General features: G+C 44.6%; 2 protein-coding genes across 2 annotated transcripts in view; both read right to left on the bottom strand.

Annotated features, from left to right (window-relative positions):
* Nucleotides 1-20603, bottom strand: part of LOC306973624 (uncharacterized protein) — a 198781-nt gene that overhangs the window by 98895 nt on the left and 79283 nt on the right. The gene's annotated exons all lie outside the window — the stretch shown is intronic.
* cdc42se1 (CDC42 small effector 1) lies at nt 2472-19802 on the bottom strand. The gene is made up of 4 exons (XM_079570598.1): nt 19576-19802; nt 18224-18328; nt 15465-15538; nt 2472-2534 (listed from the first exon to the last, which is right to left on the bottom strand). The coding sequence occupies exons 1-3, from the start codon at nt 19705-19707 to the stop codon at nt 15476-15478; spliced, it is 300 nt and encodes a 99-aa protein (XP_079426724.1). The 5' UTR covers nt 19708-19802; the 3' UTR covers nt 2472-2534; nt 15465-15475.

The following is a 20603-nucleotide window of genomic DNA, read 5'->3' on the forward strand; positions in this document are numbered from 1 at the left end:
GGCTACAGTAGGGCAGATCTTTATGTTTTCATGTCCTTCACACTGGGATCTCCAAACAGAAGTTCTCCAGCCCCGTCAGGGTCGCTCGCCAACACGCTTGACAAGTTACATTTGATTTTTCTTTTGTTCTGAACAAGAGAGGTCTCCGAGAGGTCTCCGAGAGGTCTCTGAGGGGTCTCTGAGGGGTCTCCGAGAGGTGGTCTCCAAGAGGTCTACGCAGTCTCAAGCAGCTTTGACAATGTGTTGTGGGACGTTTCTGTGACGTCCCTGCAATGTCTCCGAGACCTGTCAAATACCAAGGAGATCTCAGAGACCATGCAGAGACCACATAGAGACCATGCAGAGACCAGATGGAGACCAGATGGAGACCACCTAGAGACCAGATGGAGACCACATGGAGACCAGATTGAGACCACATAGAGACCAGATTGAGACCACATGGAGACCAGATGGAGACCACATAGAGACCAGATGGAGACCACATGGAGACCAGATTGAGACCACATGGAGACCAGATTGAGACCACATAGAGACCAGATGGAGACCACATGGAGACCAGATGGAGACCACATAGAGACCACATAGAGACCAGATGGAGACCAGATGGAGACCACATAGAGACCAGATGGAGACCAGATGGAGACCACATAGAGACCAGATGGAGACCACATGGAGACCAGATGGAGACCACATAGAGACCAGATGGAGACCAGATGGAGACCACATAGAGACCAGATGGAGACCAGATGGAGACCACATAGAGACCAGATGGAGACCACATAGAGACCAGATGGAGACCACATAGAGACCAGATGGAGACCAGATGGAGACCACATAGAGACCAGATGGAGACCACATGGAGACCACATAGAGACCAGATGGAGACCAGATGGAGACCAGATTGAGACCACATAGAGACCAGATGGAGACCAGATGGAGACCACATAGAGGCCACATAGAGACCAGATGGAGACCACATGGAGACCAGATGGAGACCACATAGAGACCAGATGGAGACCAGATGGAGACCACATAGAGGCCACATAGAGACCAGATGGAGACCACATGGAGACCAGATGGAGACCACATAGAGACCACATAGAGACCAGATGGAGACCACATAGAGACCACATAGAGACCAGATGGAGACCACATAGAGACCACATAGAGACCAGATGGAGACCACATGGAGACCTGTTCAAGCCTCTATCGCATCTCCGCTGAAATCGAACATGTTTGTTTTCACCTGGAGACTCGCTTCATCTCCAGGGGACGTCTCAGAGACATCTCCTTGACGAGCCGAGTCTCCAGGCCCTTCAGCGCTCGTATTTCACAACTAAAAGGTCCCAGGTTCGATTCCCACCTGGACGGGGCCTTCCTGTGTGGAGTTTGAGAGTGTGTGGGGGACAACGGATGGAAACATGCCCTGTCCCGACCAAAGAAAGCAAAAACAAACCAATAATAAGAACATTTGGAACAGAACAGGCAAACCAGCTGGGTAAAAAAGAGAAAGCACAAGGACAAAATTCAAGTCATTATTCATATTTTTGTTGAAGTATCTTGAATACTGAATAAACAAAAGTGTCTTTGAAGCACAAGTCACCGCCTTAGCAACATACATACATATACTGAGCACATTTTCTCCAGTTCAGCTTTACCCAAATCTAGAAGCTTCCTGACTGGAGCCGACAGGTGGGTTTAAGGAGGAGGCGCTTCGGGTAGTGTCTTAAAGAGTTCCTTTATGGATTTTACAAAGTAGTGACATCATGTGCAAACGGTTATGGGTAGGGCCGGGTACCCGTGACGTTTGTTTCGATACCAGTATGTTAACGATACATTTTCCGATACTTGTACTGAAATATTTGTCATCGAGAACCAGAAAACAGAATAACAATGTGTGGAAGCTCTGCAAATTTACAACATGGGTTCACTTTCACGGGTTTTCAATACGGGAAATTGGGAAAAGATCGTGGAAAAATGTTTGGATTTTGATATGAAGATGAACTGTGTCTGGTTGCTCCACATGGGGGCGCTCTCAGCTCTCCAGAGAAACCCGGGGTGAGCTCCAGCTGATGAGAAGCTCTGGATGTTTTACCTCTTACCCAGAGACGCTCATGTGTGGGTTAGGATAAGCTCAGATAAGCTTTAGTCCTGTCTACTCCCCCGAAATGGACTCAAGCTACTTTTACAAATCAAGAAATTCATCCAAAAACTGGACTGGTCGTAATATAATAATAATAACAATAATAATAATAAAAATATTACTATTCTATCAAATTGAAATGTGAAATTCTGTATAAAAAGGCGTACAAATGGACATCAGTCTGGATTATCCGCGACAACAACAGGGGTGAAATGCATGATGGGAGCTGGAGTTCTCGGGCTGGTCGCTGGTGAGAAATGCATGATGGGAGCTTGAGTTCTCGGGCTGGTCGCTGGTGAGAAACGCATGACGGGAGCTGGAGTTCTCCTCGTTCCTCTGGGATTTGTAGTTTTCCACTGTTGTAGTTCTTCCTGAGACAAACCTCCTGGGGCTGAAACAGATCATGAAAGACTTGTTTAACGTGGGAAGTTTTCCACGGGAATCAACTGGAATTTTGTGAGAATAAACAGGGAATTAACACAACTGAAGGTGGCTTCTTTACAGACGGATGTAAACTGAAGCATAAACACAGGATTTGATCGTTATACACTGACATATCAATCACAGCAGAGATGAAACGTCTATACCAGGGCATGAACAGGACAGTGTTTTGGCCGATACAAAGAGGAGCTTTAGGAAACAGAACACTCATTCCATGTTTGGATCCATCAGTGGTAATAGACTTACCATTGTAATACAGCTGTGCAGCTTTTACAATATTATATGGTCTATAATGGAGGTCTGTTCTGTTTAACCTCTTAACTCCCGCCTGAACTGAGAAGATCTTTTTCCTCACGTCATCAGATTTTTTTTTCCATCATTTTTTTGTTGGGTAGTCAACTTTTTTGTCATTTTTGGGGTCTTTTTTGGTACAAATTTTGTAATTTTTTTGTCAAATTTTTATGACATTTTCTATTTTTTTGTAACATTTTGTCACATTTTTGTCATTTTTTGTCACATTTTTTATCCAATTTTTTATCAATTTTTTGTCATTCTTTTGTCACATTGTTGTCATTTTTTTGTCACATTTTTGTCATTTTTTTGTCACATTTTTGTCATTTTTTTGTCACATTTTTGCCACTTTTTCATCACTTTTTTATCAATTTTTTGTCATTTTTTGTCACATTTTTTCGTCATTTTTTTTATCAAATTTTTGTCAATTTTTTGTCACATTTTTGTTATTTTTTCGTCGCTTTTTTATCACATTTTTGTCATTTTTTGTCACATTTTTTCGTCAATTTTTTATCACATTTTTGTCACATTTTTGTTATTTTTTTGTCACATTTTTGTTATTTTTCGATCAATTTTTTGCCACTTTTTCGTCACTTTTTTATCAAATTTTTGTCATTCTTTTGTCACATTTTTGTCATTTTTTGCCACATTTGTGTTATTTTTCGTCAATTTTTTGTCACATTTTTGTCATTTTTTGTCACATTTTTGCCACTTTTTCGTCGGTTTTTAATCGCATTTTTGTCATTTTTTGTCACATTTTTTCGTCAATTTTTTATCAAATTTTTGTCATTCTTTTGTCACTTTTTGCCACTTTTTCATCACTTTTTTATCATTTTTATGTCTTTTTTTGTCACATTTTTGTTATTTTTCGATCCATTTTTTGCCACTTTTTCGTCACTTTTTTATCAAATTTTTGTCATTTTTTGCCACACTTTTGTTATTTTTCGTCAATTTTTTGTCACATTTTTGTCATTTTTTGTCACATTTTTGCCACTTTTTTAATCAATTTTTGGTCACATTTTTGCCACTTTTTCGTCGCTTTTTTATCGCATTTTTGTCATTTTTTGTCAAATTTTTTCGTCAATTTTTTATCAAATTTTTGTCATTCTTTTGTCACATTTTTGATATTTTTCGATCAATTTTTTGTCACATTTTTGTCATTTTTTTGTCACATTTTTGACACTTTTTCATCCATTTTTTATCAAATTTTTGTCATTTTTTTGTCACATTTTTGTCATTTTTTTGTCACATTTTTGCCACTTTTTCGTCACTTTTTTGTCAATGTTTTCTCACTTCTTAGTCACATTTCCATCATTGTTTTCGTCTCAGTTTTGTTGCTTTTTTCCAGAAACTTTTGGATTGGGGTAAAGCCAAACTGAAGAATATGTGCTCGGTTCAGGTGGGAGTTAAGGGGTTAATGCAGCTCTGTGTCAGACACAGGCCCCGCCCACTGCTCCTATTGGCCAGTGTCTGTCATGAACTGAGTGAGCGAGAGGTGAATTTAACCAATCACAGTGTGAGAAAACAGAATCATGATGTCAAACCTTGCTGTTTTGTCCCTGCCCTTATTAGAAAGAGGAGTAAGCTGAATGTAGCAGGATGATATGGTCCTCACATCTCTTGTGTGTGACATCACTCAAATACATGATTTATGGTTCAAAAGCATCATTAATGAATAACTAATAGTTCACTAATAGTTTATTCAACAAAAGATACAAACATATGCAACAACACCAGCCCACCCGCCGCCTCCGCTCAGCTGACTCCAACCACCTCACTCCCATCGCCCGCACTAACCGCCGGACCTTCGCCATCGCCGCCCCCACTCTCTGGAACTCAGTCCCACAGCCCATTAGAAACTCTGACTCACTACCAACCTTCAAATCAGTATCAAAACCCACCTGTTCAAACTAGCTTTCTCCTAAACCCCATTTTTGTTTTGTTTTATCCCTCATGTAAGCGCTATACAAGTCTGATGTATTATTATTATTATTAAATATATGTTTTTTCAGCCATTTTTCTATTTAAAATGTTGAAAGTCTATTGAAAGTTTCAAAAAATTTCCGGAAATGTATTTGCAACCCTAAGGTGGTCACACAGCGTCTAATCCAAGTCAAGTTATGAACATCCAATGGACTTTCTGATGCAGTTCATAATAAGAATAACAGCATTAAACACATTGAACCTGTTCATTTAGTCCATGAAGAAAGATACAGATTTGATACAGAGTCCAGAGCATGCCATGGATGTATTGTGGACAAACATTCTTAATCTGCCATCAAGGTTGTTTTAATGAGGAGCACGTTTTACTTCTCCCCTCAAGAGGCTTCATCAGCAACTAATGACCTTTTAGGGTGTACCCATTTACTGTCACAAAGAGACACACGCAGTACCCAGAGCAGGGGTGCTCTAGGTATGGGTCTTCATGGGCCTAAACCATCAGTGCGGTCCAGACGGTGGACTCAACCCCCCTGTCTGGGAAACACTTACACAAAACCAACTGACGCCTGCACCTGACTGCTCATTTTCATGATTCCGCAGAGATTTAGACTGCTGTAACGGACTGTACTGGAGGTTCACACTACGGTGCAGCTCGGGACAGTATCTGAGAGCGGCTGGAATCAACTCCCCTTTTTCATGATTACAGCTGCTTCACCTTGAAATCAACTGCGTCCTCTGTTTACTCTCTCCCCCAAGTCCAGACCACAACTACAACTGCACCGCCAGCTGATTGGTATATTCAGTCTACTGCTTGAAGGTCATACCACCCCCTAGCGGCCAGGGGCGACTCCAGAAGGTTCAACTATGCAGGGAAACCAATGGGCACTTTACACGTCTCAAAATCTACTTAAAAGCCCGGCTCCAAAGACATTTATTGTTTCTAAAAAATACAGTTTATTCCCATGACAACACGGAGAAAAATATTATAAACCATGCTGGTTTTATGTTATATCTATTTTTAAAGTTGTAGCTGTGGGCTCAGATTGACAGATTGTGGAGGTTTGTTGCTGGATTCTCTCTCGAATAGATAACATTATCACATCACACCAGGGGGCGTGGCCTCACAGAGAGGGAAGGAAGTACGTTTTGGGAAACACCATTTTCCATCAGAAAACTAGAATATCATTCAAAAGTTCATTTATTTCTGTAAATCAACTTAAAATGTGAAACTAATACATGATATAAACTCATTACATGCAGTGACATACTGTATATCATACCTTTGCTATACTTTTGATGATTATGGCTTACAGTCCATTTTTCAAATATTCTAATTTTAGGAGATTTTTAATTTGGGGTTTTTACAAGCTGAGCCATAATAATCAAAATAATAACAAAGAAAGGCTAAATATGTCACTTTGCATGTAACGAATCTGTAATGTATTAGTTTCCCAGTTTCAATTGAATAACAGAAATGAATGCACTTTAACGGTATTGTAATTTTCAGAGTTTTCAGAGTTTCGAATGAATGACAGACAGTGTGAATGTGTAACTGGTTCCTTAATGTAAAGCTCTTTACAAGTTGAGTCGTTTAACATTTACCTTCAGGCTGTTTGAAACTTCACTTGCACATGATTGTGTTGGTGCTTCAGTGTTTATGCGAAGTCGCAATAATAAAGTTTGTCCACAAGAGGTCAGTGTTCAGACAGAATGAAACAGCTCTGAGACTTCAAACCTTGCCAGACTCTTTTGCCAGGAAAGCCTTGAAGTGTTACAAGGCTTCACTCGCCCATCACTCATTCTCCCCATCTTTGTTTTGTTTGAACTTGACCATCTCTGGGATTATGAGCTAACGACTTCCACATTCTACAGGGGAGTCATTCACTTCCCGTCACCGTCTTAATTAACAAGAAATGATTAGCAGCTAAAAACACTGTTACTTCAGCAGGTGAATGACTCACTTGTAGAATGTGGAAGTCGTTAGCGTATATCCCCATTCCAGAGATGCCGCCTGTATCTATAGAGTAATCAATGTACGTGGGGAGAAGTGAGCAATGATGGTCTATACCAGGGGTGCCCAAAGTGGGGCCCGCGGGCCAAAAAACAATTCTGTGGCTTCCGGTTTATGGCTTTAAGGGAGTAGACGCGTGACGAGCGAGCTCCGGCAGAATTTAAGACTTTTATTACCTTCAGACCCCACACTAACCAAAAATTTGCGCCTACTGTTTACGCTAAAGATTCCTACCTTTTACCGAAGCCAAGTACGGATAAAAACAACCTTTCGAAATGCCACCTCCCAGGAAAACCGCAGATAAGGACGGAGCTAATGCTAAGGACGGAGCTAATGCTAACGGTGCTGCTGCTACTGCTAGCTTGACGATAGATGCCATATCCGCCCTACTCCAGAAACACCGTGAAGAGTTGTCTGCTGAGTTTAAGGCATCACTCACAGGGATTGAGACCAAGCTGGATCAGACCAAACTGTTGGCAGACGACCACGACCAACGCGTCTCCTCCTTGGAACTAGCCACGGATGACCTTAGTCAGCGCGTAGCGGATATCGAAGCTACATGTTCACTTCTACGCGAGGAGAACGACAAGCTCAAGGCTAAAGTTGTCGAATTAGAAAACCGAGGCCGAAGATCAAATATACGCATCATTGGCCTAGCTGAGTCCACAGAGACTGGACGCCCAACGGAGTTTTTCTCTCAGTTGCTCCAGGAGGTTATCGGGAAAAACATCCTTCCTAACCCGCCAGAGATCGACAGAGCCCACCGCACGCTAGCCCCCAAACCCGGTCCGGGGCAGTGGCCGCGGCCAGTCATTCTATGCCTCCACTGGTACCAAACGAAGGAGGCTCTCATCAGGGAAGCCCGCCGCAAAGGGAGATTCGACTTCCATGGCCAGCAGATTCGCATTGTGGAGGACTACAGCGCGGAAGTGATGAGTCAACGAGTGAAATACAAGGACGTGATGGCGGAGCTTTACAAAAGGGGGTTTAAACCTGCTTTGCTCTACCCAGCTCGTCTTCGCATAACCTTGCCGGGGGGAGCCAAGAAGCGGATAAACTCTGTGGCTGAAGCACAGAAGTTTATTGATGATCACCCGGGTCGCCAACTACACGATGTAGAAGTGGAGTGACTGACGCGTATTTCCACCGGACTGAGTCGTTGTGGATACCAGCTCAAGTACCGGTGAAGCATATTGTTTACTGTTTTGACAATTTAAATTTCACCGCTTTAACCATAAGTGACTGTTTTTAGTTATAAGCATTTTGGCATTGTTTTGCACTGTTCTCTTACATTGAAGGTCTGTTTAAGGCAAATGGCCCATTACAATAGCATTTCGGACTTTTATTGGGACAATATTTACTGTATCTGACATGTTTACTTCTATGGCTTATATAACTTTTCTCTGACACGTTTTTTTGTTTGGTGTGTGTGTGTGGGGGGGTTAATATTCTAATTTTGCTTATTGCTGGAGCTGCAGCTTGAATTATGTTTATCACTGGGGAGGCGAGTTTAAGTAGTCAGTTGGTTTATAGAGCTTGCTGCTTTTTTATTTATTTTTTACTACTGCAGCTGTCTTTTTTCGGGTGGGGTGGGAGGGGAGGACTGTCACTGCCAATGATCCTGTTGCATTTTGCAACTTTTTGGAAAAGTGCTGGACACTTTGCTTATTTAATGCTATCATTAAGCCACCATGACCTGTTCTATTTTTACGCTTTTATTCATGCTGTACAATGAACGGCCTTAATTTTGTGAGCTGGAATGTTAAGGGATTAAATCATCCTGTTAAACGAAAGAAGGTTTTTTCACACCTAAAGCAGCTTAAGGCCAAAATTGCTTTTTTGCAAGAAACCCATATTCGGAACTCAGATTCAAGTCGTTTGATGCGTTGGTCTGGCCAATGTTTTAATTCTTCATTTCAGGGCAAATCTCGAGGGGTCTCAATATTTATTAATCATGATGTTTCATTCGAACCACATGATGTGTCGTCGGATAACTATGGTCGTTATGTAATTGTTTCAGGCAAACTGTATAACACACTTGTGGTCCTGGTAAATGTATACGCCCCAAATGTGGATGATGCCAGTTTCTTCAATCGATTGTTTTCATTGCTACCAGACTTGAATGCTTATAACCTTATACTTGGGGGTGATCTTAACTGCTGGTTGGATCCAGCCTTGGACAGATCCTCTAACAATCCTGCCACGGCAAGTAGGTCGGCCTGCGCTATCAATGGTTTTCTTTGTGATTTTGGTGTATGCGACATTTGGCGTTTTTTACACCCAAGTACCAAAGAGTTTTCCTTCTTCTCACCAGTCCACCATACGTATTCCAGAATTGATTATTTCCTTGTTAATAATCAACTTCTGCCCTTGGTCAGCACCTGTGAATACCATCCAATCGTAATATCGGATCACGCACCTTTAACTTTCTCCCTGCTGATTCCTGACATTCCTCCTGGGTGTAGGCAGTGGCGTTTTAACTCCACTTTGCTGTCCGATGCAGAGTTTGTTAAGTTTATAGAGAACGAAATAACTTTTTTTCTTGACACAAATACTAATCCAGATATTTCCTATAAAACTTTGTGGGATGCACTTAAAGCGTACCTACGTGGGCAGATTATTGCTTACACTGTCCGAATGAAACGCAAATCAATACAGGAGCAAAATGAACTTATCCGTCAAATTGGAGAATTAGATAAACAATATGCTCAAAATAAATGCCCTGGTCTATATAAAAAGAGAGTCGAGCTAAAAACTAGGTTCGACCTGCTCACTACTTACCGTGTTGAACAGCTTTTATTAAGGAATAAAACTATGTTTTATACCTATGGAGACAAGTCTGATAAACTATTAGCCAATCAACTTAAGAGTTCTAGGTCCAAGCAATCTATTTTGGGGATACAGCTGAGCAGTGGTGAGATTACGTCTGACCCCTTGAAAATCAACACAGCTTTTAGAGAGTTCTATACAAAACTTTACACCTCGGAGACATTTGTAACTGCTGATACAATTAATTGTTTTCTTGATAACCTCAATATTCCCCAACTTTCCACAGATTCTGCTAAAAGGTTAGAGGATCCAATTTCTCAATTAGAAATCGTAAAGGCCATAACATCTATGCAGTCAAACAAATGTCCAGGCCCTGACGGATTTCCGTCAGAATTTTTTTAAAAGTTTTCTCATGCACTCTCGCCGCTGCTTGGCTCTGTCCTCTCAGAGTCTTGTAACTTAGGTCCACTTCCTGAATCCTTTACTGAGGCATGTATCACGTTAATTGCGAAGAAAGGTAAAGACCCAACCAGCTGTGCTTCATACAGGCCCATATCCCTCCTGAACACAGATGCAAAAATCCTGGCTAAAGTACTAGCTCTCAGGCTGGAAAATCTCCTTCCCTCCATTATATCAAAAGACCAAACTGGTTTTATTAAAAATAGGCAGTCATTTTACAATATTAGACGCCTTTTTGACATCCTATATACTGCACAGGAGGATAGGCCAGAATGCATCGTTTCTATCGATGCAGAGAAGGCATTTGACCGTGTCGAATGGCCGTACCTATTTGCCGTACTGAACAAATTTGGCTTTGGGCCTTCATTTACCTTATGGATCAAATTACTCTACTCTCACCCTAAAGCCATGATCCGTACCAATGGCCAGCGATCAAAACCTTTCCGTTTATATCGCGGCACCCGCCAAGGATGCCCCTTGAGTCCTATGCTTTTCGACCTAGCTATAGAACCTCTTGCTATAGCTCTTCGCACCTGTGACGGCATGTCTGGTATTTGGAGAGGAGGGGTAGAACATAGGGTCTCCCTCTATGCGGACGATCTTTTGCTTTATATTTCAAACCCAGGGGAATCACTCCCCACTGCTTTAACACTGATAAGTCAGTTTGGTACCCTTTCAGGTTATAAACTAAACGTCAGCAAGAGTGAGTTATTTCCTATAAATGAAAAAGCAAGGGCTCTAGATTTTTCAAACTTGAACTTTAAGGTTGAGCACAATAAGTTTACATATCTTGGGGTTACAGTTACCAAAAGGTACAAAGATTTGTTTGGAGAAAACTTTGCTGTTCTCTTGGATCAGACCAGGCAACTGACATCACAGTGGTCACCCTTATCATTATCTTTAGTTGGCCGTGTGAATTCTGTTAAAATGGTTATTCTGCCAAAATTCCTGTATCTTTTTCAAACACTGCCAATTTTTCTTCCCTGCTCTTTTTTTCAACAGCTTGACTCAATAATATCTTCCTACTTATGGCAAGGCAAGCGACCACGCTTAAGTAAAACTTATCTCCAGAAGTCCAAATCTACCGGTGGTCTTGCTTTGCCAAACTTTCGGTTTTATTATTGGGCAGCCCATCTGAGATGTCTAGTTCATTGGTCCTTCTATTACGAACAGCCTGAGCGTCCTGACTGGGTTGCATTGGAGTGTTCTTCAAACGCCTCTTCTCTTCTGGCTAGTGTGGGCTCTGCCCTACCTTTACCCTCCATTAGTCAATTTAATAACCCTTTGGTTAAACATACTCTGAAAATCTGGGGTCAATTTAGGAAACAGTTTGGCCTTGGCGGCTTTTCGCTTTGGAGTCCTATGTTAAATCCATCCATCCATCCATCCATTTTCTTCCGCTTTATCCGGGGCCGGGTCGCGGGGGCAGCAGTCTCAGCAGAGATGCCCAAACTTCCCGATCCACACACACCTCCTCCAGCTGTTCTGGGGGGACCCCGAGGCGACACCAGGCCAGCTCGGAGACATAGTCCCACCACCGTGTCCTGGGCCTTCCACGAGGCCTTGTCCCACTAGGACATGCCTGGAACACCTCCCGCGGGAGGCGACCAGGAGGCATCCGAAACAGATGCCCGAGCCACCTCAGCTGGCTCCTTTCGACGTGAAGGAGCAGCGACTCTACTCCGAGCTCCTCCCGGGTAACTGAGCTCCTCACCCGATCTCGGAGGGTGCGCCCAGCCACCCTGCGAAGGAAACTCATTTCGGCCGCTTGTATTCGCGATCTTGTCCTTTCGGTCATTACCCAGATCTCATGACCATAGGTGAGGGTGGGAACGTAGATCGATCGGTAAATCGAGAGCTTTGCCCTCCGACTCAGCTCCCTCTTCACCACGACAGACCGATACAGCGACCGCATCACTGCTGACGCCGCACCGATCCGTCTATCGATCTCACGCTCCTTCCGTCCCTCACTCGTGAACAAGATCCCGAGATACTTGAACTCCTCCACTTGAGGCAAGGACTCCCCACCGACCTGAAGAGGGGAAGCCACCTTTTTCCGGTGGAGAACCATGGCCTCGGATTTGGAGGTGCTGATCCTCATCCCGGCCGCTACACACTCGGCTGCAAACCGCCCCAGTGCGTGCTGAAGGTCCTGGTTCGTTGAAGCCATCAGAACAACATCGTCCGCAAACAGCAGAGATGAGACTCTGAGGCTCCCAAACCGGACACCCTCCGGCCCCTGGCTGCGCCTAGAAATTCTGTCCATAAAAGTAATGAACAGAACCGGTGACAAAGGGCAGCCCTGGCGGAGACCAACACGCACCGGGAACAGGTCTGACTTACTGCCGGCAATGCGAACCAAGCTCCTGCTGCGGTCATACAGGGAACGGACAGCCCTTAGCAGAGGGCCCCGGACCCCATACTCCCGGAGCACCCCCCACAGGGCACCACGAGGGACGCGGTCGAACGCTTTCTCCAGATCCACAAAACACATGTGGACTGGTTGGGCGAACTCCCACGAACCCTCGAGTACCCGATGAAGGGTATAGAGTTGGTCCAGTGTGCCACGACCAGGACGAAAACCGCATTGTTCCTCCTGGATCCGAGGTTCAACTATCGGCCGGATCCTCCTCTCCAGCACCCCGGAATAGACCTTACCGGGGAGGCTAAGGAGGGTGATTCCTCTGTAATTGGAACACACCCTCCGATCCCCCTTTTTAAAGAGAGGGACCACCACCCCGGTCTGCCAATCCAGAGGCACTGTCCCCGACCGCCACGCGATGTTGCAGAGACGTGTCAGCCAAGACAGTCCTACAACATCCAGAGACTTAAGGTACTCAGGGCGAATCTCATCCACCCCCGGAGCCTTGCCACCAAGGAGCTTTCTCACCACCTTGGTGACTTCAGCCCCGGTGATGGGCGAGCCCACCTCCGAGTCCCCAGCCTCTGCTTCCTCATTGGAAGACGTGACGACGGGATTGAGGAGGTCCTCGAAGTACTCCTTCCACCGCCCGACGACATCCCCAGTCGAGGTCAGCAGCCCCCCACCCGCACTGTAAACAGTGTTGGTGAAGCACTGCTTCCCCCTCCTGAGGCGCCGGATGGTTTGCCAGAATCTCTTCGAGGCCGACCGATAGTCTTCCTCCATGGCCTCCCCGAACTCCTCCCAGACCCGAGTTTTTGCCTCTGCGACCGCACGAGCCGCAGCACGCTTGGCCTGCCGGTACCTCTCAGCTGCCTCAGGAGTCCCACATGCCAACAAGGCCAGGTAGGACTCCTTCTTCAGCTTGACGGCATCCCTTACTTCCGGGCACCACCACCGGGTTCTGGGATTTCCGCCGCGACAGGCACCAGAGACCTTACGGCCACAACTACGAGCAGCCGCATCGACAATGGAGGAGGAGAACAGAGTCCACTCTGACTCCATGTCCCCCGCCTCCCCCGGAATCTGGGTGAAGCTCTTCCGGAGGTGGGAGCTGAAGACCCCACTGACAGAGGGATCCACCAGACGTTCCCAGCAGACCCTCACAACACGTTTGGGCCTATGTTAAATCAACTCTTTAAACCTTCTACAATGGACATTGGCTATCAGAGATGGCATCAGAAGGGTATCACTCGTTTTAAACATTTGCTCAAAGATGGCATCATTGCATCTTTTTTAGAACTGAGAGAGAAATTTAACCTTTTACAATCTGACTTTTTCCGTTATCTTCAGATTAGACATTTCCTTAAGCCATATCTGTCTAACTCTGCAATTACTCCACAAACAGCTACACTTGACAAAATTCTGTCATCAAAGCCAACCAAAGGACTAATTTCTAGGTTATATAATACAATGCTTGAACTTAAAACCCCCTTGATAGACAAATTTAAAAAAGCTTGGGAGGAGGATTTGGGCGTCAGTATGACCGAAGATGCTTGGGCTGGTGCACTCAAACTAGTCCACGATTCCTCTTTCTGTGCTCGCCACAGGTTAATTCAATTTAAAATTGTACACAGGGCACATATTTCCAAGTCCAGACTGTCTGCAATGTACCCTGAGATCAGCCCACTGTGCACCAGATGTAAACGGATGGAGGCCTCCCTCAGTCACATGTTCTGGTCTTGTTCGCACTTAAGCAACTTTTGGGGGACCATTTTCAGCACATTATCTCAACTACTGAGCTTTAGGCTCGAACCAAATCCTGTATTAGCCCTTTTTGGGGTTTTTGAAAATCAAACATGTCTCAGCGCCAACAAAAGACAGTCACTAGTCTTTGCTTTGCTTTTGGCACGCCGTGCCATTTTACTTAAATGGAAGGAGGCCTCCCCTCCGTCACACGCACAGTGGCTGCAAGATGTCATGTCCTGCTTAAAATTGGAAAAGATAAGATGTTCGCTAAAATAAACGCCTGGTGCCTTTGAGGATACTTGGGGCCCACTCTTACTTGCATTCCCAGCTCTGTGATATTGTACTTGTACTTTACAGTGCCTTCATTTGTTGGAATAGGTCTTGGTGTGACGCCATTGTTTTGGCAGTAATGGTGGGGGTTTTATTTTTTTTATTTATTTATTTTTTTGTTTTGGCCGGGGATTTTGTTTTTAATATACCATTTTTGTACCAAACACATGTGCATATGTTTCATCTTTTTAATATGTTAAAATTCAATAAAAATATTCTTGATTAAAAAAAAAAAAAAAAAAACAATTCTGTTGGCCCGCCAGAGAGTGACCTACTTTTGCGCCTCATCTGGTTAATGCTAACTCTCTCCCATTCATTCTCAATGGCAAATATGGATGCAGTACACTTTTTGTCCACCAGCGTGAAATTGGGGGCGCTGTTTCACTCCTTTCGCAAAGTTCAGGAGACTGTTCTGGTGTCTTGGTGTTTATCAAATCACAGCATCAACTTCCCCATTTTTCCAACTTTTTTTTTGCAAAGGTTGTTGACATATGACTTATAAAAGAATTGATGCTGAACTGACACTTTCAAAATGATATAATATTGCATTTTCTTTGACTTCAAGAAATGAATGAGGTAAAGTCACTGTAGGTACTGCAGGTGCAGGTGGTGTTGTTGTTAACATTTTGCACTATATTGCTACAATAATTGATTTTGTACTAAAACTTGGCTTTTGTAGCATGTTAATTGCATAGATAAAATTAAATGCAAAGGTATACCAAAAAAGAACATAAAGTAACTTTTATTATTTGCAGTTATATGTTTCACGCTTGACATCGCTGTGTTTGGCCCACGACCCTTAGGCACTTTTTCATTTTGGCCCCTCTGGTCTGTACATTTAAGTCTAAATTATGCACCTGACAAAACATCAGTCTTTAACATTCACACAACCCAGTACAGATGACAAATGAAGCCCTTCACTCACACACTCTCACACGCACGCACACACACACACACACACCTCTCACCTGTGTCAGCGCTATAAGAGGCTGCTGCGGCCGTTCACTCCTTTGACTCTCATCTGCTCCTTTACTGAGCCCATCTGCAACACAAACACACAGCGTTTCATAACTCAGGGTTAGGTCAGAGACAGGAAGTGAGTCTAAGGCACTTCCTGTCAAGCGCAGGCCCCAGAGGCTTATGTGAAATGTGTTGGGGGGACTTCCTAAGGCAAGTGGCTAATTTTAACTTCAGAGAGAAGTGGGCTGTGTCTGCCCACCCTCCCCTCGCTTACCACACCATAGGAGACTTCTTTTACTCCTTAAATACATCCTCTCAGTTGTAGTCTTAGTTTGTTAAACATTTAAGGTTAATAAAGTGATTAAGAACATGTCAGAAAGTTTATTTTGCTCTGTTTGCCTAAGTTATTCTATAGTTCAAAATAGTTCAGAATTGTGGTCTCTAGTGACCATCGACGTGTAAACAGTTGTACGGTGTGTAAAGGTGGTACCAGTGTTATGGTGACAATACGTTTGTTAAGTGTGACATCACACACAATAATACAAAATACAAAATGTTTAGGTCAATTAGAATTAAAAAATATATGTCAGAAGAATGAGAGATAGAATTTTTATGAAGGGGGGGCAGCATCATGCTGTGGGGTTGTTTTGCTGTGGGAGGTACTGGTGCACTTCACAAAATATGAGATCATGAAGAAAGAACACTATGTGGAAATATTGGAGCAACATCAAGACATCAGCAGGAAGTTAAAGTGGCTTAAGGAAAACAAAGTCAATGTTTGAAGTGGTCATCACAAAGTCCTGATCTCAGTCCAGTTGAAAATGTATGGGCAGAGCTTGTGGAGGGAAATCAGAAACGCTTGACCCAAGTTATACAGTTTAAAGGCAATTCTACCAAATATTAATGAAATGTATGGAAATCTTTGGTTTTGTAAAAAGTATTGTAAAACCATGTAGAAACCTATATCTCCATTTTTGGGGAATTTAGCAAAAATAAATATTTTTTAAAATTCTAATTGACCTGAAAAAACTGCATATCTATGCTACCACTTATGTAGCATTGTCTCTGCACCTTACAGGCAGCAATACTACAATAAACTCAACTCAAAACACCATTATAGAGAATAGGGCTACACTTCCATTGGACCCGTACATTGAGCGATGACATCACCACTTAACAGTCCCGTCATACAGTGTGTAAAGGTGGTACCGGTGTTATGGTGTCAGTTGTAGGGTGTGTATAGGTGGTACCAGTGTTATATTGACAGTTGTACGGTGTGTAAAGGTGGTACCGGTGTTATGGTGTCAGTTGTACGGTGTGTAAAGGTGGTACCGGTGTTTTGGTGTCAGTTGTACGGTGTGTAAAGGTGGTACCGGTGTTATATTGACAGTTGTACGGTGTGTAAAGGTGGTACCGGTGTTATATTGACAGTTGTACGGTGTGTAAAGGTGGTACTGGTGTTATGGTGTCAGTTGTACGGTGTGTAAAGGTGGTACCGGTGTTATATTGACAGTTGTACAGTGTGTAAAGGTGGTACTGGTGTTATGGTGTCAGTTGTAGGGTGTGTAAAGGTGGTACCAGTGTTATGGTGACAGTTGTACGGTGTGTAAAGGTGGTACCAGTGTTATATTGACAGTTGTACGGTGTGTAAAGGTGGTACCAGTGTTATGGTGTCAGTTGTACGGTGTGTAAAGGTGGTACCGGTGTTATGGTGACAGTTGTACGGTGTGTAAAGGTGGTACTGGTGTTATATTGACAGTTGTACGGTGTGTAAAGGTGGTACCAGTGTTATGGTGACAGTTGTACGGTGTGTAAAGGTGGTACCGGTGTTATGGTGACAGTTGTACGGTGTGTAAAGGTGGTACCAGTGTTATGGTGACAGTTGTACAGTGTGTAAAGGTGGTACTGGTGTTATGGTGTCAGTTGTACGGTGTGTAAAGGTGGTACCGGTGTTATGGTGACAGTTGTACGGTGTGTAAAGGTGGTACCAGTGTTATGGTGTCAGTTGTACGGTGTGTAAAGGTGGTACCGGTGTTATGGTGTCAGTTGTACGGTGTGTAAAGGTGGTACCGGTGTTATGGTGTCAGTTGTACGGTGTGTAAAGGTGGTACCGGTGTTATGGTGTCAGTTGTACGGTGTGTAAAGGTGGTACCGGTGTTATATTGACAGTTGTACGGTGTGTAAAGGTGGTACCGGTGTTATAGTGTCAGTTGTACGGTGTGTAAAGGTGGTACCGGTGTTATAGTGTCAGTTGTACGGTGTGTAAAGGTGGTACCAGTGTTATATTGACAGTTGTACGGTGTGTATAGGTGGTACCAGTGTTATGGTGTCGGTTGTACGGTGTGTAAAGGTGGTACCGGTGTTATAGTGTCAGTTGTACGGTGTGTAAAGGTGGTACCAGTGTTATATTGACAGTTGTACGGTGTGTAAAGGTGGTACCGGTGTTGTATTGACAGTTGTACGGTGTGTAAAGGTGGTACCGGTGTTATATTGACAGTTGTACGGTGTGTAAAGGTGGTACCGGTGTTATGGTGTGAGTTGTACGGTGTGTAAAGGTGGTACCAGTGTTATATTGACAGTTGTACGGTGTGTAAAGGTGGTACCAGTGTTATATTGACAGTTGTACGGTGTGTGAAGGTGGTACCAGTGTTATATTGACAGTTGTACGGTGTGTGAAGGTGGTACCAGTGTTATATTGACAGTTGTACGGTCTGTAAAGGTGGTACCAGTGTTATATTGACAGTTGTACGGTGTGTAAAGGTGGTACCGGTGTTATGGTGTCGGTGGCGTCCCCAGACCCGATGTGTGTCAGGTGGATGAAGTTGGTGGGTTCTCCGATCATACTGCGGTCGATCCTCCTGCGCTTCCTCTTCTGAAAAACAAAACTCGGGTGGTAACAGTAGTAGTAGTAGTGGTAATTGTAGTAGTCGTTGTTGTATGGTAGTAGTAGTAGTAGTAGTAGTAGTAGCAGTAGTAGTGTAGTCCTGTGTTTTCTGCCAACATTGTGTTTCCATAGTAACGTGTAATTTTGTGTTTATGGTGAGTCAGTGCTGGAGATTTCACAATTAAAGCCTCGGGATAAGGAGACGAGGAGAGAGGAGACAAGGGGAGAGGAGAGAAGGAGGGAAGAGACAAGGAGAGAGGAGACAAGGAGAGAGGAGATAAGGAGAGAGGAGATAAGGAGGGAAGAGACAAGGAGGGAGGAGACAAGGAGAGAGGAGACAAGGAGGGAAGAGACAAGGAGAGAGGAGATAAGGAGAGAGGAGATAAGGAGGGAAGAGACAAGGAGGGAAGAGACAAGGAGAGAGGAGACAAGGAGAGAGGAGATAAGGAGAGAGGAGATAAGGAGGGAAGAGACAAGGAGGGAGGAGACAAGGAGAGAGGAGACAAGGAGAGAGGAGATAAGGAGAGAGGAGATAAGGAGGGAAGAGACAAGGAGGGAAGAGACAAGGAGGGAAGAGACAAGGAGAGAGGAGATAAGGAGAGAAGAGACGAGGAGGGAAGAGACGAGGAGGGAAGAGACGAGGAGGGAAGAGACGAGGAGAGAGGAGACAAGGAGGGAAGAGACAAGAAGATGAGGAGAGAGGAGACAAGGAGACAAGGAGAGAGGAGACAAGGAGATGAGGAGAGAGGCGACAAGGGGACGAGGAGACAAGGGGAGAGGAGACAAGGAGGCAAGGAGAGAGGAGACAAGGGGAGAGGAGACAAGGAGACGAGGAGAGAGGAGACAAGGAGAGAGGAGACAAGGAGAGAGGAGACAAGGAGACGAGGAGACAAGGAGAGAGGAGACAAGGAGACAAGGAGACGAGGAGAGAGGAGACAAGGAGACGAGGAGACGAGGAGACAAGGAGACGAGGAGACGAGGAGACAAGGAGACAGGACACAAGGAAAGAGGACGGAGGAGTCTGGCGGTGATGTAATCATGGTGTGATGTAATCAGTGGATAATCTTCAGTTTAATCTGGCTCTGGATTCAATCAGACTTCACTAAAACTGGCCCAAACCTGAACCTCCAGCTCCGTCCTGTTTGTTATTCATCGTTTCTACTTCTCAGGACAGTTTTTTCAGTCTCCACGTGTACGAGCACCAGTGAAGCTGCACAGAGGGACAGTGGACTCACCGGGGGGGGTTTGGCGATGACGCAGCAGCTCATCTTGTGCCAGAAGTCGCTCATGTCGCCGCGCTCTGCCGCTGCTCGCTGATTGGCCGAGTGGGAGAGCGTTGCACCCTGGGAACTGTAGTGCTCAGGCATCAAGAGTCAAGACATGGAGGTCCAGAGAAAGTGTCGAGAAAGTGTCCCAAGAAGAACTCTTTGCCTCGGTGGGAAAAACTCCCCTCAGGTTGAAGTTTCAATACGCAACGTAGTGAAAGAGCACTCCGAGGTCCAGCTGAGGTAGTCCTACAAGGAGAAGGTCCACATGGAGTTCAGTCAGTGCACGGGCGAAGCTCCAAAGCAGCTTCGGGAACGTCCAGAGTCAGTAGAACTGTCACCCCGGAGTCAGACCTGAGGAGAGAGAGGTCCATCAGTCTCACAGTCTGTCCAAGCAACATCTGATCTACAGTGACCCACAGGAACCTCTGATCTACAGTGACCCACAGGAACCTCTGATCTACAGTGACCCACAGGAACATCTGATCTACAGAGACCCACAGGAACATCTGATCTACAGTGACCCACAGGAACATCTGATCTACAGTGACCCACAGGAACATCTGATCTACAGTGACCCACAGGAACCTCTGATCTACAGTGACCCACAGGAACATCTGATCTACAGTGACACACAGGAACCTCTGATCTACAGTGACCCACAGGAACATCTGATCTACAGTGACCCACAGGAACCTCTGATCTACAGTGACCCACAGGAACCTCTGATCTACAGTGACCCACAGGAACCTCTGATCTACAGTGACCCACAGGAACCTCTGATCTACAGTGACCCACAGGAACCTCTGATCTACAGTGACCCACAGGAACATCTGATCTACAGTGACCCACAGGAACATCTGATCTACAGTGACCCACAGGAACCTCTGATCTACAGTGACCCACAGGAACCTCTGATCTACAGTGACCCACAGGAACCTCTGATCTACAGTGACCCACAGGAACCTCTGATCTACAGTGACCCACAGGAACCTCTG

The sequence above is a fragment of the Gobius niger genome (assembly GCF_951799975.1).
Source record: "Gobius niger genome assembly, chromosome: 14".
NCBI lineage: Eukaryota > Metazoa > Chordata > Actinopteri > Gobiiformes > Gobiidae > Gobius > Gobius niger.

Coding starts and splice junctions, on each gene's coding strand:
- cdc42se1 (XM_079570598.1), bottom strand. CDS start 19,707: ATGCCTGAGCACTACAGTTCCCAGGGTGCAACGCTCTCCCACTCGGCC. Junction 18,329..19,575: donor TCATCGCCAAACCCCCCCCG/GTGAGTCCACTG, acceptor TTTGTTTTTCAG/AAGAGGAAGCGCAGGAGGAT. Junction 15,539..18,223: donor CCACCGACACCATAACACCG/GTACCACCTTTA, acceptor TTTGTGTTGCAG/ATGGGCTCAGTAAAGGAGCA.